This window comes from Lissotriton vulgaris, chromosome 5 (genome assembly GCF_964263255.1).
Source record: "Lissotriton vulgaris chromosome 5, aLisVul1.2, whole genome shotgun sequence".
Taxonomy (NCBI): Eukaryota; Metazoa; Chordata; class Amphibia; order Caudata; family Salamandridae; genus Lissotriton; species Lissotriton vulgaris.
In genome coordinates this window covers 824,338,578-824,356,218 of record NC_141693.1, presented here as the reverse complement: position 1 = coordinate 824,356,218, position 17,641 = coordinate 824,338,578, and the positions used below count along the sequence as shown (strand labels likewise).

At 46.0% G+C, this 17,641-nt stretch overlaps 1 protein-coding gene across 1 annotated transcript in view; it reads left to right on the top strand.

The window, feature by feature from the left end:
* Positions 1–17,641, top strand: part of LOC147711652 (polyunsaturated fatty acid 5-lipoxygenase-like) — a 977,760-nt gene that overhangs the window by 570,191 nt on the left and 389,928 nt on the right. The window contains exon 10 of the mRNA XM_086922317.1: positions 8,852–9,030. Within this exon, the coding sequence (XP_086778443.1) occupies positions 8,852–9,030 (179 nt within the window). The remainder of the gene's footprint in view (positions 1–8,851; positions 9,031–17,641) is intronic.

Genomic DNA, 17,641 nt, shown 5'->3' with positions numbered 1-17,641 from the left:
TAAGTAGTTGCAACAATGAATGACAGCAGAGAGACCCCCACATCCACAGCTGAGGATGATGGCACTCCAGACTCACACTCTGAACGCAGAGCCAGCTCATCTGGGGACTCAGGCACAGAACTGCCCAAAGTGATGCCTGGGACTGCTGATGAACTTACATAATACAGATACTATGTGGGGATGGCTAAGGTCATTGTCTGGGGTGTGATTCACCAGAGGTACTCAGAGGGCCCCAGGGAATTTATCCTACCCCCCTGGACCATGGGCTCTTTTTTCTTATCTCCTGATGTGGTGGGGAATCTTGCGAGGTGCTCCCCGATAGTCATAACCCCTTTGTTTGCGGGACAGATTGCTTCACATGCAAGTGTTTGCAGTTTGACTGTCTGTTTGGATGGAGATTCGTTGCCTACTTGTCCCGGGGAGTAGGAGTTGAGTTGCATGTTGTTTGTTTGCTGTGGGAGGGGTTTGTGAGTCATGACCCATTGGTTCCAATTTATATCTCGGCATTGGATGAGTGCGATAAGATGTGGTATTGAGACCATTTGGTAGTGAACACTGAATATCTGTTGTTACATGCGATGGGGACCCCCATGAATTACAAATTCATATCTTTGAACGTTAAGAGGATGAATATTATGACCAAGCAATACAGGTGGTTTTCATACTTTCATAGAGGGGGCATCCTCATTGTGTTATTACAGGAAGCACAACTAATGGCTAAGGAGGTGGCGGCACTTCAGAGGAGATGGCGAGGACAGGCCTACCACACCACCTATTCCACTTATGTGAGAAGGACACTGATTTGGATATGCCCAGGGGTCCCCTTTCAATACACTGGAGCCCTGATTGACTCAGTGGCCAGAATTGTGATGGTAATGGCTTTACTAGAGCGAGGAGACATACCAATTATTAACATTTATGCCATGAATGTAGACCAAGGGTCGTTCCTAGCAGACTTATCGAGGTCCTAATCTCCTTACCTGGTAAACTTGATCATTATAGGGGAGGATTAGAACAACATAGCGGATCCTGTTCTTGATTGATCCCACCCCCACTGAGGGCTACGCGGTTACCAGAAAAGCCTGCTTATTCACAGATGGACAGACTAAATGGGGGCTAAATGACACCTGATGTCAGACGCACCCACTAACAAGGGATTACTCCTTCATTTTGAGTCTCCATGAACTACAAGTGCGCTTAGACATGGTCCTTTGCTCCCCAGATGTCCATGGTATGGTGCCTGAGGTTGAATACCTTGCTAGAACCATTTCAGACCACAACCCAGTCCTCCTCCACTTGAGGTGGTAGTGAACGGGTCCCTGCATTCAGGTGTGAAAAATAAAGCCTGAACCCTTAAAGGATCCAATCTTACAGGACACCATTGAGGATTGTATTCGGCAATACTTCAAGAACAATGCTGGCACACTCGGGTAGAGTGGGATGCTTTTAAGACAGTGCTCAGGGGGAAGTGCATTGCAGAACAGGTGGAGGTGAGACGCGTTTATTAAATGAAGTTGTGTCTTCAGAGGCGGCGTTGAGAGACATAGAGCAGCATAGACCAGGTCGCCCAGATTCGAAATAGGCCTGGCTAGATGCAAAGGAGCGATTGGCCAGACAGGTCGAGAAACTTAGATGCTTTAACTATAGGGCATACAAGATGACCAAGCATGCGGAGCACAACCGCACTAGCTCCATCTTGGCCTAGCTTGCTTACTGCCCAAAATAGGGATCGGCCATTGTGGCACTAGAGATGAAACAGGGAACCTGGGTCTATAAGCAAGCAGAAATCAGCCAACATTTTAGTTGCTACTACTCTGACCTCTATACAAGCACCTCAGTGCATGCAGGAAGTGCCATCAATGATTTCCGAAAAACCTTACTTTCATGAGGCAAAACACCTGAAAGAGAGGGGTTCCCTGTTGAGCTGTATGCCACATATGCTGACGAGTTAGCCTCCAAGCTAGCAGATTAAGACAAAGCACCTACAGATACAGGCCTTTTACCATCTTCCACCAGCGAGGCACTAGTGGTGCCATTGCTAGAACCAGGGAGAACTGTGCATGACTGTAAGGCTTACAGGCCATTATTGATGCTTAACATCAACTCTAAAATCCTAAGCCGGGTCCTCATAACCAGACTCCTCCCTTTCCTAACAAAACTAACTAACCCTGATCAAGCTGGGGTTATCCCTGGCCGCAACACAGCGATTAATATCACAAGACTCTTGAGGTTACTGAAGGCCAATACTTATGACTGTGGGGAAGCAACTGTATTTGCAGTAGATATAGAGAAGGTTTTTGACAGCTTAGAGTTAAACTTTGTTTATGATGTAACGGAGCGCCTCCAATTAGGGTGCGGATTTATAGCCTGGAATAGGTTGCTATATCTGGACTCCACGGACAGAGTCTGTACTGGACGGATTATCTATGGGAGCTATAGGGTAAGCTGAAGAGCCAGGCAGGCATGCCCTTGTTGCCCTTTCTCTTTACGTTAGCAAAGAAGCAGCTGGCTATGCCAGAACTGGAGACCAATACCGGGGCATAGCGGTGTTGACCAACACCACCACATTTCCTGATATATAGATGATCTCTTAATCTTCCTTGGAATACAATGACAGATCTGGAGGGTGATAGATGCTTACTAGGGAGTTCAACTTGCTATCTGGATTGAGGGTCAACTAGCAGAAGTTGTGACTATTCCCAATTTTTACTAGAACAGTTGCACTGGGAACCCCTTATCTGATATTTCAAATATCAGGGTATTAGAGTATTTTTCGTCCATGTGGACTTATTGGATGGGAAAGTTGGAATGGCGATTCATGCACTTAAAACGAGCACTGACTTCTAGAAGAATCTCCCCTTATCTGTAGCTGGATGCACAGCTCTTCATAAAATGGTTGCACTCGCCCCAGCTGCTGTATTTCTTTGTGTAGTAGTAGTAGTACAAAGCTTTATTTCGATATAAAATATCTTAAAAAGCACATCTACAATTAAAATCACAATTCATTTTAAACATACATTAAAAAGCTCTTTGACAAAAATACAAATGTAATAAAAATGCATTAAACCAATTACAGCTTTGGACAAAGTTAAAAAGTAGTCACCTTATAGAGTCAACATAAGTCTTTCAGTCTAATCACCCACGCCCAACTAAGAAATTTGGCCACCCCACAAGCTAGGGTGGTGTTAGGATCGTTCAGCAAAATTCTGAGGGCAGAAGAGTAATTCTTGGTCTCAAGCTGACGGCAGACAGGTTGTAACGATTTCAACCTAGATTTACTATAAGCATGACATACAAAGAAAAAATGCGGGATAGTTTCAGGTACACCAGTACAAAATGGACAGTCAACAGGTGTTTGATTGGGTGGTTTCCACTTGCATGTACGTTCACGAATGGGAAGAGTTCCCATTCTGAACTGAATATAAAGTGCCCTATCTCTGGTTTCCTAATGAAGTCCAAGTTCAAGATGATGTACTGGCTTGTGCAAGCGGAACTCATCTGTCAATATCCCCAAGTCAGTATCTCTGAGATCTTGAGCATCTACCCATGCCCAATAGGCTCTCTTAATTTCCACTTTTGACACCGATACACCTGACTCCCATGCATTATTAAAACCAATAGCCAGTAAAAGCTTTTTTATCCCAGCAAGCCAGACAATTTTGTGCGAACCCTCCAAATTCATGACTACTCTTAAGCCATCTGCATAGCAGGATAGCTCAGGTGTACGCCACAAACGGGCCCAATAGAGAAGCGGGCGCAAAACAATTAGATCTTTGATTGAGCGGCGACCCAAATCTCACCGAAGTGGCTTAGTGGGAGTACCCCTAGGGAGCGAAACGAGCTCTCTAAAGAACTTGTTTTCTGCCGTAACAAGTGTATCAACATTGTTAAAACCCCAGAGCTCAGCTCCATACAGCGCACAACCTACAGCTTTTGCAGCATAAATCTCCAGTGCAGGGGCAATGGGTCTGAATATTGAGGCTCTGTGTTCCCTCCCAATGACTCCTAGAACACGCTTGTGTCTTAAGGCCATTTTCTCAATGTGTGGCTGCCATTTCAATTGGTCTGATAGTCTAATTCCTAGATAGTCAAAAACTTTGACACGCTCTAGGGGCACCTCGCCAAGTGTGAGCGTGGATTTAGCATTCCTACTAGGGTTAAAATAAAGGAGCTTGGTTTTGGTTGTGTTGATTACCAAGCCCCTTAAGTTGCAGAAGAGACAAAATCGATATAAAAGCTTCTGGAGGCCCGCTGGTGTTTTTGATACCAATAACGTATAATCCGCAAAAAGCAAAGCGGGGACTTTAACACCAGTCAGGGTGGGGGCATCAGCGTTAATTTCAGACAAAAATGAGACAACCCCATTCACAAACAATGTAAAGAGGGTCGGCTCCAGGACGCATCCTTGTCGGACACCTCTATCTACCGGAATTTTGTCCGTTTTCTGCTCCTGGGTACCCCAGCGGATGCATGCATAATTTCCATCGTGCATACGGGCCAACAAATTCAGGATAGGCAAGGGAAACCCCATCTCCTGCAGGACCGTCCCCAGGCACTTTCGGGGAACCAAGTGAAATGCAGTCTTCAAATCGATAAATGCTAAATAAAGACCGCCCTTGCCAATGGTTACTGTCTTCCAATGCAACAAAACCAGTCTGAAAGCCTGGTCGACAGTACCTGTAGAAGCCCTGAAGCCTGCCTGGAATTGCGAGATAATATTGTTCTCTTCCGCCCACAAAAGAATCCTCTTCAGAAGTACCCTGCCAACCACCTTCAGGCCAGCATCAATGAGGCTGATTGGGCGATAGTTGGATTTCTTTGTGGTGATGCAAGTATGAATTCTTCAAACACTGTTTCGGAAATCAACTCGCTATTTACGTTTTCACATGGGAGTCGGTCTGTAGAAGGGTGGCTCTGACAACATTGCAGCGACCTATGGCAGAAGAAGGAATGGTTGCCTCTGAGTTTGAGTCTTATTACCTTGCGGTGCAACTCCAATGGCTCACGCACTAGTTGGCAAATAGACTGACACTGGAGCGTGCAATGGCACAGTTTATACCAAAACTTCACCAGTTGTTCAGGGTAATGCTGAGGATGGAATCCTCTCTCAATGACAGCACCACTGAATTTCGAGTGCTGTGATGCTGTTGGGCTCGATGTTTGCAAAAGACACAAGTGCAAGTTCTGTACTTGCACAACATACCTCTGAGTATGATAGGTACTACCCCATTATAGAGACTGGTGGGGTCATTCTGATTGGATGGCGGCAGATGCTTCAAGGGTAGGGGACTCGGTCCAAGCCAATGAGCTCCACCCGTTTGAGGAATTTTGCTTGAAATTTGATTTACCCCGGGGGTCACTTTTTGCTCCAAGGGATGGTGAGGGTCCTGATCTGTAAGCACTGGAGCATGTGGGAGCCGTGGCGTCACAAGGGTTGTCAGTACATAGTCACCTCCTCAAGTACTTTCAAAGCGGTCACCTGTTTTTATGGGGTGATTAGAGAAGACGTGCCACTGCGCCTAGAAACCCTACGGACCTGATCGGAGAAAGACCTGGGGATCCCCATACCTGAGGGTGACTGGCGACTTTGCTGCAGTGAACCCCAAGGGTATCAAGGAATGCTGGATTCAAGCTAATCAACTTCTGGGATTTACATAGAACATACAGCAAAAAAAGGGGAGATTCCTTTCTGTGGTTTTTAAATGTAATTGCATATAACTAGTAAAGCAAGACACCTGTCTAGAAAACTCAAATGACCTCAGTAACACATATACCAACATATACCAACAGACCATAGATTATATCAAAATATCACATTTATTAAAAAAGAAAAAGTTTTTTATAACTAATAATCAGACATGAATATTTTCTTTCCATAAAGTTACATACATGTTATATTTCTTACACAAAGATACAATGTAAAAGCATATGAAAACAATTTAAACAATTTAAAAAGCCAGTGTTGTCGACGCGTTTCGGTGCTTAGATGGGTAGAACACCTTCCTCAGGACTATGGTTAAAAACTTCATGAATCTAAAGAGGTATATGTGACATATCATTAGTATACAGTACATGAGGGTTTTTTTTTTACAAAAAAAGAGTTTTTTATCTAGAATCATACAGGGTCATAGCTACTAGTGATCATAAGGTCTTACTATTAAGGCATTTTCAATTTGCAGTGCCAGTCTTGATCCTGGAGTGGAATAATCTTTATAGTGTTATACACCTCCGCTTGATCGTCTAGAGGATCTATATGTGAAGTAACAATAATATTCAGTATCACATCCTACTGTTACTGTAATACATAATCTCTGCATTCTTGCTTATCAAAATTAGAAGCTTACTTGGTGGTAGTTCGCAGAGTTTATGTAGAGGAGACTCTTCTAAGCGCCTAGTTTGTAGCAGGATAGGTCACTTATGTATCATCATATTCATTCCTCAGAGTCTTTTAAGACTATTACCAAATTCGTCACTTCTTTGGTAAACTTGAAGGCGAGCTTCTCACCTGTATGGGCAGTTAAGGAGTGTTCGAGTTTATCGCTTTAATAATTAATTTATAAGCATGGAGAAATTCTCTACAGATAATGCATGAACCTATCTTTTGTTGAAAAACAAGGGGTTTTAACAGGGGACTTAAAAACCGTCTTTGGCAAAATTTATTTTTTCTTATCGTTGTTAAGAAACTTAAATATTAGGCTTCACTCGAAATCACTAGTATGTGTGCTTACAACTTTAAGATTCAAACACACAAATATAAAAAACAGGCATAGTGCAGGCAGATGTCAAACAAATGGCCCAAGTTGATTTGTCTGTGTGATACAAACTTTCGCCTAAAGGTACGGCCGGTAATTTGTACTAGAACAGGAGTAGAGCCCTCCGAGTTTAAGGTGATATCCGGGCATCCTCTTACCTCGATCGATGGTAACACGAGCCGTCCGCCTGGTCTCCCCGGTCTCCAGAGTCGGTATGGAGACCAAGGACTGGCGGTTCTATTTATATGCATAGTAGTTGTTGTTAAATTGAATAATGGCCCACACCTGATCATGATACCAGTTGATTTTTCAGGTACCCGCGCCATTTTGGTAGTTTTATTCGTCCTACGCTTGATCGAGTGTTGTCCACAAGCGAGAACGGACTCAATTAAATAAAACATTCGTCAAAAAGCGAGCGCCATTTTTGTAGTTTTTCACTGCATAAAGGCGCGAATCATAGAGAGCGGACTCATTTATGTTACGCTATTGGCGATTTAAGGGTGATTATTAAAAGTATTTGTTCCTTAAACAGTGCCCCGATATTTGTATAATATAAAGGGCAGAGTGAGTTCTAGATAGTGTTTAGAACGGACTCATTTAGGGTAAACTATTAGCGGCTTTAGAGTATTATTTCAAATATTTATTTATTACACAAAGCCCCGATTTTTATATATCATAAAATATAACATGTATGTAACTTTATGGAAAGAAAATATTCATGTCTGATTATTAGTTATAAAAAACTTTTTCTTTTTTAATAAATGTGATATTTTGATATAATCTATGGTCTGTTGGTATGTGTTGGTATATGTGTTACTGAGGTCATTTGAGTTTTCTAGACAGGTGTCTTGCTTTACTAGTTATATACAATTACATTTAAAAACCACAGAAAGGAATCTCCCCTTTTTTTGCTATATTATTTCCCAGTCCTTTCTGGGTTCATCAGGGAAAACTCTCTCTTTTTCCGGTTTACATAGAATGTACCTCATTCCCAGGAGAATGAATAGGTATTTCAATACAGTTGGAGCCCAGAAATGTAGGGAGGTGGGAGCGGTATTCCTACCTATGATGTGGAGCTGTCCGTTGCTCGCTTCTTACTGGGAATAGATCCAAACACAGTTGCTGACATTACCATGAGGGAGGTCCCCTGTTCCCTGGGACTCTGCTTGTTGTGTTGGTTTCCACACAGTGCTAAGACCAAGGCCACGAGCCGGTTTCAAGACTTGTCCTTTACTCTGTCAAAGAGGGAAATCACCAGAAATTGGAAGGTCCAAGCAGAATCCTGGCAAAGGGAGCTTGAGAGGTGGGTAGAGTATGAAAGTGAAGTGCTGTTCCAAGAGGCTAGGTGGGGACATGGCTCACCAGATATGACCAGGTCCTGGGAGGCCTTAGTGGACTGTTTGAAGGACCTGGATTACCGTCGCAGGTGGCATCCCCGGGTACCCCATCAGTGATGTTCCCTGCTTAGAAATGCCACAATACTTGCAATTCCACTTTTTAATGTCCGACAGACCGGCTTCCTGCTGCGAACTCTGGCTACCTACTACTCTTTAACTGTTGAAATGGGATGATTTCTAATGGGACTCAAGAATTTGCTATATTGATCTCTGGCCGCGACTAAGGGAGGTGGGTGGGGAGTTTCACTTAGGGGATTATTAAATATTGCAGCTGCTTTTTTAATGGTATCGTGCTTAATGCCCTTTTAAAAGTTTCTATTCTTACTGCTCCTTACTTGATGCTGCTTTGAAACTCAATAAAATCTGTTTAATAGGAAAAAATATATATAATTTTGTGTGTCTGTCTGTCTGTCTGTGTGTGTCTGTCTTGCCCAGGCCCCCCAAATCCAGAAAATTACACTGCCTCCAGTTAGTTCTTCTGTACCTCATTATTCCTGTATTGCCCGGTTTCCTCAGCATCTCATCTTCCTTGGTAGCCTACTAATGAACTTTTAGATGAACCTAAAGCATCCCTTTTCCTACAAGGCTGGGTGACGTACTTGCTCAAAGTGTCAAAGTGAGCTATTGTCTCAACATATTGAGGAAATAAGCTTGGTTAACAAAGAATATTCTACTTACACATGTGCTTGTTTTATTTTAAAGGCAAATGCTACAGGTGGTGGAGGACACATACAGCTGGTTGCAAAAGCAATGAAAGAGTTAACATATGACTCCATCTGCTTTCCCGACTCGATAAAAATGAAAGGAATGGAAAGCAAGGAAGACGTTCCCTATTATTTTTATAGAGATGATGGAAGCCAAGTCTGGAACGCAATAAAACAGTAAGACGCACTAATGTATGAAAATCTGATCATAATTGTTACTCTTCACAATGTGCAGCAAATTCAAACAGAGAGTGTGTTTGGCAACACATCATAAAATATGTCTTTATTTTTCAGGTTAGAAGCGGGTTTAACCAGGCCCAGAAATCAACTAAAAGCTTTAGAAGTATCAATATTACACCCACAGAACTGATATCAGAGTGTTTTCAGTCAGTCAAAATGTATGTTTATTTAGACCAATTGGTCCTTAAACACATAAAAACATCCATAAATGCTATCTCTTATATAAACTATGTGTGAAAAAAAGAAGAAAATAACTGAAAGAACTGATATCAGAGTGTTGACTAGTGGACCACAGAAGATGCAAAAGGCCCCCCTTTGAAGACAAAGGGTGGAGATTTTGACCTGAAATGGGATTATATTTAGTGCACCAACATAAAAGAGGATCTGTTTCTGAATATTTGTGCTAAGCAAGCCTGGGATACATTTTTCTTCATTGTCTACAGTGACAGTTTGACTTAGTATATAAAAATCAAGACCATGAACCCGAATGCCCAGCAATGAATGTCCCATCACTTTAGCATATCTTATTGCGCCCCGAAATGCCCTAACCATCATGTTCATACTACACTTTGCGCCATGCCTACCAGGTGGGAGAGAGCCTTCCAACTCAGCCAAGCTGGTGTGGTCAACACCAGTCGCCAAGCCTGCATCCTTGCTGTGGTTTGATAGAAGCTGGACTGTTTCGATTGGATGAGAGAGGTCACATGCCATGCATGAGCCTAACAGTGCTTAGATGGTGCATCTCTCTCAGTGGCTCACCCTCCTCCTGCTCGTACTGCAGTCCTACCACTCCTGCCCTATTGCGTATGACCTCTGAGTCCTGACTCCACTCTTGACCATTCTGAGCTGTCCCTGGCCCATGTTCAGCTTGGCGGGAAGCAACACTGATGACGGACTTTCACGATGACTCTCAAGATGGTTTGGTTAACTTAAACCACAACATGGTTCAGGTAGTTTCCTGGTGCAGGCCAAGCACATTGAACGTGAATTAAACCCCAGCTTCTGGCCTGGGTGAAGTGGCCCTCACTGATGCAGTGCACAGCACTCTTCATTCAGTCTGATTATGACACACGTCAGCACCTGATAACAGAGTCAAGCTGCAGTGGCAGATGGCTCTGAAGAGAGCTTACATTGACTTGAAGTCACTCAGGGCCAGATGTAGGTAAATCTCATTTACCGATTTTAAAATACCGAGTCATACCGAATCGGTATTTCAAAATCGGAAAACGAGATGTAGATAAAAAATCGGTAAAAATTACCGAATCGGAATCAGTCGGTATCCCATATCGGTATTTACCGAGTCGGAATTTACCTACTCGGTAAAATCCGAATCGGTAAAACCCAATCACACCAACGGCTCCATGGCCCATAGGAATGAATGGCCAGTACCGATTCGGAAAATACTGACTTGGTAAAAACCGACTCGGTAATTCCCGAATCGGTAAAATCCGAGTCGGAAATTTGAAACTGACAAACATGTGAGCCTGTGAACCAATCAGGAACTCCAACCACACCCAAATCCAAATCCACTGGGGAACTAACCAATCAGATCCAAGCACCCCTCCCCAGTACCTGGGACTGGCCACGCCCATGCAGGTGCAGAAACCAACAGTCAGGAGAGCAGGAGGACTGGAGCAGGCTTCCCTGAGCTAACCAACACAGCGCCATGGAGAGTCAGGAGGCACAGAGGGATGCTGCAGAGCGCAAGAGGAAGCAGAAGTTCAGCCAGGAAGAACTTCATGTGCTTGTATCAGAGGGGACAAGCAATTACAGCAAAATTTTTGGCAAGCAATTTCAGCATGTTGCAGAATCTATCAAGCGCAGCACCTGGATGGAAATACAAGGCAAGGTAAATGCCATTGGTGTCACCCACCATGACCATGAAGATCTTAAAAAATGGTGGTATGACATCCGGATAATTACAAAGAAGAAACTTGCTGCCCACCGCAAGGAAAGTGATGCAACAGGGGGAGGAAGAAACCGAGCCCCTAGACTCAGCGACATCGAGGAGATGGTGGCATCCACCCTTGAGAAGGAATGCATCCACGGCATCGGGGACGCAGACAGCTCAAGAAGAGGCGCAAAAAAACAAGGTAAGATGCAAGTACATTGTCATTTACCCATGTACCTATTCCCCTCACACACTCTGTGTGCCCAAATCAGACTCCAGAACAGGTTTAACTAATGTCCTGCAATGCATCCTGGGAAATGTAGTCATGTGTAGATACCTCAGAGCAGTCAGCATGCATTGCAGCAAGGGGACCAACAGACAAGTAGCATAGGCAAATGAGAGACAGGCAAAGGTGCAATAGAATTGTGTATTATCATGAGACACAGGTGAACAACTCCACTGACACAATGTCCATGTCTGTCCACAGGAGAGTCAATGCGCAGCACATCAGAGGATAGAGAGAAGAGGAAGGAAGGAGCAGGACCAAGCACATCACACGGTGGGAATGCCCAAGAGCAGGCAGCCGTGTCAGCAGAGGAGCCTACATCACCACATTCACAGTCCCCTCTCCTATTCGAGAGTCAGGAGACAGGAGCGACAGGACATTCAGCCACACCCACAACACCATCCCCAGTGCTGGGAAGGGCAAGGTGCCATGATGGGCCCCCTCGTAGAATATTAGAAACATCTGAGGAGGAGGAGGAGGAGGAGGTTAACACACAGGAAACAGGCAACACCGAAGAGCTGCCCACTCCCAGAGTTACGCGGGCCAGTGTCCGAGGGCGAAGGCCACGGGAGGCAGAGGATGTGCGTCAAGGTCAGGGCGTCTTCTGCGGACTGGAGGCCACCATGGTCAAAGTTCAGCGCCTGCAAGCAAAAGCGATGATGGGGGTTCAGAGGCAGGCACACACAACAAACAAGAAGCTCGATGCAGTAGGCAAGGGCATAGGGGAAATGGCAGAGAGCATGCAGTCTATGGCGTCTGGAATATCTGACATTACACAGTGCATGACTGTCCTGTGTGACAAGTTGGACAGGGACCATTTAGAGAGACGCAAGGCCCGTGTGGATAAGCGGCAGCAGATAATGGCCTTGAACAGGTTTGCCACTGCTACCAACGTGCTGTGCAGACGGTCAGTGAGGATGCAGGATGCAATAGTGCAGTGCTGCAACAGTTTATCTGAAGGAATGGCCAGGATGACCTCTGCAATGGAGCTCGTGCTCGCTCAACAGACTGGCACTGGAGGCGACACTTGTGTGTTGGAAAGTGAGGGGTCTACCAGCAGGAGTGGTGCAAGCACTCCTGTGCAAGACTTACGTCGGAGCGGCAGGCGTCGTGTAAGTGAGACAGGCAACACTGAGAACATTGGCTCACAGCCACAGCAGTCCCGCCCTGTGGTCCGTGGCCACAGACAATGACATTGCCCTCCACCCAAGGAAGAAGTCACGGTGGTGTTAACCGTGACAACACAGTCATGGACTCTTTGACATTGTGTGCCCAATGTGTGCTATCAATGCTGTGGCGTAGTGCAAATTAAACTACTTACACAAATTACTCTGCCTGCCTGTGTATCATTACTCACTCAGAAATATTGCTGTGTAATCTCTTCCCGTCTCAGTCTCCCATCTGTAGCTGCTGCTGCCACCGTAGCATGGGGCTCTGCCTCCTCTGTGTCGTCATCAATGTCCTCATGATGAGTGATCTCCACCTCTGTGCCTTCCTTTGTAGCGAGATTATGTAACATGGCACATGTCGCTATGATCTTGCAGCAGATTAATGGGGTGTACTGCCGTGCCCCTCCACTCTTGTGGAGGCAGCAAATCCTGCTCTTAAGGAGTCCAAATGTGCGCTCCACCACGTTGCGTGCAGATCTGTGAGCAACATTGTAGCGCCTTTCACTCCTGGTGGATGGGTTGAGGTAGGGAGTGAGCACGAAGGACCGCAGGGCATATGCACTGTTGCCTAGGGGGGAGAAAGAATGACATTAATTGCATGTACATGAGACGTAGATCTGCTGTGAGTGTTATGGTGTGTCAATGTGAATTACCTAGCAGGTATCCATTTCCGAATTCTCCGGCAAGTAGGCGTGTGTAAATTCTGGAATATATACGAATCATGGGTACTCCCGGGGAACTTGGCGACGATGTGTGTGATGATGTTCCCTGCGTTACATATGACCTGGACGCTGATGGAGTGCGTCGATTTAAGATTCCTGTAAATGTGCTCTGTGGCTGCAGGTGGACAGAGTGGGACGTGGGTTCCATCGATGCAGCCTATCACGTGAGGAAAGTGTGCCAGGTGATAGAAATCTGTCTTGGTTTTTGCTAATTTCGCTGGTGTAGCAGGGAATGAAATGTAATGCCCCATCCTCTGCATCATGGCGTCAAGAAACCTCCTGAAGAAGCGGGAAAGGCAGCCCTGGGACACACCACCGACTGCAGCTATCACGCTCTGGTAGCTCCCAGAGGCCAGCAGGTGTAAGCAACATAGCACCTGGACATGGGGTGGGATGGCATGGGCCCTGGGTGTTGGGTGGTCCAGGAGAGGGTGTAGGTCCCTGATCAAGTCCTTGATGGTGTCAGGGTGTAGCCTGTACCTTTGGAGTATTTCAGGCTCTGTCAGTTGGAACAGTGTTATCCTTTGCCTGTACACTTGTTCCTCCCTTAGCCATTCTCTCTCTCCTGCTGCCTGTAGTCTTAGTCGTCTTGCTATGACGTAAAAAGCCGCCATTATGGGTGCAGAGGTGCATTTTGGGACTCTTTTTGTAGCCCTCCCCTGGTTACCACCTGCATTCACTTAATGGTAAATACCGACTCAGGAATACCGAATTTCTGCAAATTCGGTATTTTTGGGCTTACCTACATCTCCATGGCCTTTTTTTACCGTTTATTATTTACCGATTCGGAAACTTAGAATTCGGTATATATGAATTCGGTAGATTCCGCCACGGTAATTTTGCACTTTCATATTTACCGAGTCGGTTAAATTCCGACTCATATTTACAGAGTCAGATTTATTCCGACTCGTGTTTTCCGATTCGGAAATTTTTGGCCTCCTACATCTCATTTCATGGATTCCGGTCGGTAACGGCCGATTTTACCGATTTTCGGCTGATACCGACCGGTAATAGGCGACCTACATCTGGCCCCAAGTGTATTAAAACAAAATAAACGGTTCACTCTCTGCCTGTTTTTACCCATTTCAAAGTTGCCATGATGGCAGGTATCTGAATACATTTTTATTAGAAGCTGCAAAGAAACATCTGAAATGTACATTCTGCCTATCACAGGTAATTAGATTGCAGTGTCTGGTACCCCTTCATTGGCTCCTACAACGTATACCTAGACCTTCCATGTGATCATATTCAACAACACAATATACAAGGCAATATATTTCCATAAATAGAAAATAGAACTTCATATGATGTAACCTTTAATCTGTGAATTAGAAATAATTTGAACCAAGTGAGTATGGCCATCCCAGCCTTTCCAGGCTCCAGGTTTGACACATAACCATGATCACAAGATCTGTCCCATAAAATAAAGCTGGGGATTCGGGATACGACATGCAGAATGTAAAACATTTGATTATTATCAACTTATTGTGTTGTCTCTTCATGCATATTTGATCAATTACGGTCACCTATGTTCTTTTGGCTATAAAAAGGACCCAATTTAGTATTTTGGATGTTATCTGTCTTGGATTTCTGAGAGGGGGAACACGTAGTTGGGAAGGCCTTGTCATTTTACAATGGGAAAGAGAAAGGCAGCTGAACTTTTACAGACGCCTACCAAACAGAAAGGAACTGCAAAACATGTTGTCGAAAACTGCACAGCAAAGGAGACACTCTAATTGAGGAGATCTAAACGTTGTTGAATCCTAAAAGGCCTCTATGCTGCCCAGCAGCCTTCCCAGTGTGCCGAAAATATTTGTAAACAAAAAGACAACGCACAAATGATAATACAAAAAAATCCAGTTGGCACAGTAGGCCATGTTACTTTGTCTAACTCACCTGTAGAAAAGGCACAAGGTTTTCGTACAGAAGGCTGTTTACAAGCAAGGAACAAACCCCCATTTGACTGTAGTCTGAATGTAGTGTGCAGTAATAGGTATGACACAGTTCAACCAGAAGCCCAGTGTTCCGTAGCTGACAAGGGTGCGGACGAAGGAGCTGTGATTACTGTGCAAGCCCTGACACATGGAAAATATCTTGCCAGTACAGTACATTAATTGAGAGCAGAGGTAGCAGAACTCAAGACCATGCTACAAAATGTAACAAGCAGATAGTTCGCAAAAAGAGAGACCAGCGGAGGCCTCAAATGCAGACCCATCCATGAATAATTACATAGCAGATTCAGGCCTCCTACTTCATCTAAACCGGTCTAACAAGCACACATATAACAGACAGCAACACACCTTGAGCAAAGGACAAGAAAATCCCCTAACAGAGACCCTATGGATCCAGCGTCTACTGGAACTATGCCAACTAATTTTCCTGGGAGACCCACTTGTACAAACGACCTTAACAATGAGGGGTACAGGTCTAATTATATCGGGTGGCTTTATAGCGACCTCCATGCCAAATATGCCTTGGAACAGCGTTCCTTAAATAAGGGTGGGGTAGTGTACATGGTAAATGTCCCTATACATTCTCCTCAGGCCAGAGAACATACAGCCTGAATCATGAAAACCGGATTCTGCGATTCTCAATTAGCGATTGACTGCGAATCGCAATTGAGAAATCGCAGAACGGTATTCATGATGTTTTGCAATTAAAAAAAGCGATTCGCACGCGGCCGCAAAAACCGTTAGCGATTATCGAAAATCGCATAAAAATCGCTATTTCCGGCTACATCCGTGTTGGATTTGCGATATCGCAAATAGCGATATCGCTAATTGCGAGATCGCAAAAAGCGAGATCGCAAAATCGCGAGATCGGGAAAACGGGAAGTCGCATTTCGAGCACAGTGATGACATCACAACCAGGAAGCAGCCAGTTCCCACCCCCATTCACCACAGTGAGGCAGACCTCGAGGCAGCCACAGAGAGAGCTCCTGCAATTCACCTTGGATTACCACTTTCCAACTACACTGCAGCTATGTCTGAGGAGGCAGTACCTGGGCCCAGCAACACCACAGGGCGCAAGAGAAAGCTAAAGTTCTCCGAGCAGGAGTTGGAGCACTTAATTGAAGGGGTGGTGGAGAACCACTCCAAACTGTTCGGGAAGGACTCAAGGAGGGTGCCCGAGCAGGAGAAGCGGAGGATCTGGGTGGGCATAGCGGCCGCTGTGAACTCGGTGGGTGTGGCCGACAGGTCACTCGACGAACTTAAGAAACGTTGGTACGACCTCCGAGGTCGTGCCAAAGAGAAGGTAGCTGAGAGGCTTGGAGAGTCCCTGGGCACTGGAGAGGGAGGACCTACAGTTCCTCCAAACACCCCCATGGAGGATCGAGTAGAAGACACGCTGGAGGCTGAGGCGTGCATCGGAGTCACCCGTTTGGACTCATCCCACCCCACCCAAGAGATCCAAGGTAAGTGGAATGCGACTGCGACCCTGTCTCCTATAAATGGCCATGACCATATAGCCTCCCATAATGTCCCATAGTCATGCCATCGGTGCACATCAGGTAACGCCCTAAAGCATTGTGGGACATGTAGTGTGCCAACAATGTAGAAGTACCCCAATGCAGCCAGACAGGTTCAAAAGTACGCAAATCCATAGGCAGTCAGGGAATGTCACCCAGCATGCATGTAGCAACTGCACGTGTGACAGATACATGCAACTAATGAACGTCCACTTCCCCTCACAGGTGGCGCAGACAGCAGCGACAGCGAGAGGCTGCAAATAGATGAGGAAGCACAGGATGAGGAGGAGGTGCCCTTACATACACAGCCTCCAGCCCGTGCCGCAGCAACAACCCCTGCAGCCCGGGCCACTACCAGTGTGCCTCCAGCCTCTGCCGCAGCAACTACTCCCGCAACCAGGCCCACTACCAGTGTGCCTCCAGCCCCTGCCGCAGCAACAACCCCTGCAGCCAGGTCCATTACCAGTGTGCCTCCAGCCTCTGCCGCAGCAACAACCCCTGCAGCCAGGCCCACTACCAGTGTACCTCCAACCTCTGCCACACCAGCAGCTGGTGCTTCAACATCAGGTCCCGCGACAGCGGGAACACAGCGGCCACCCACTGTGTCAGGCCAGCAGAGCAGGCGTGGCAGGTCTCGCCTGCAGACCAATGCTCCTAGCACCAGGAGGGGGAATGGACAGAGGCTGGCGAGCATGAGTGTGGAACGTCGCATGCTCCGTATTCATCAGCTGCAGGCACGCCGGCAAGGGGCCATACAGCTTCAGCTTTACAACATTGGCCGCAATGTGGCAGGTGTGGGGGACCGGATGGACCGCATGACGGCAGCCATGGCAGGTGTGGGGGAGGGAATGGGCCGCATGACTGCAGCCATGGAGGCCAACACTGCTGCAATGATTTTGCAGCGCAACACAGCCCGCCGCCGCAACCGTCAGCTACTGACCCGGCTGACGGCTTACACCCGGTCCAATTATGTCATAGGCAATGCCACCTCGCAGCTATCGCGCCGGTCCC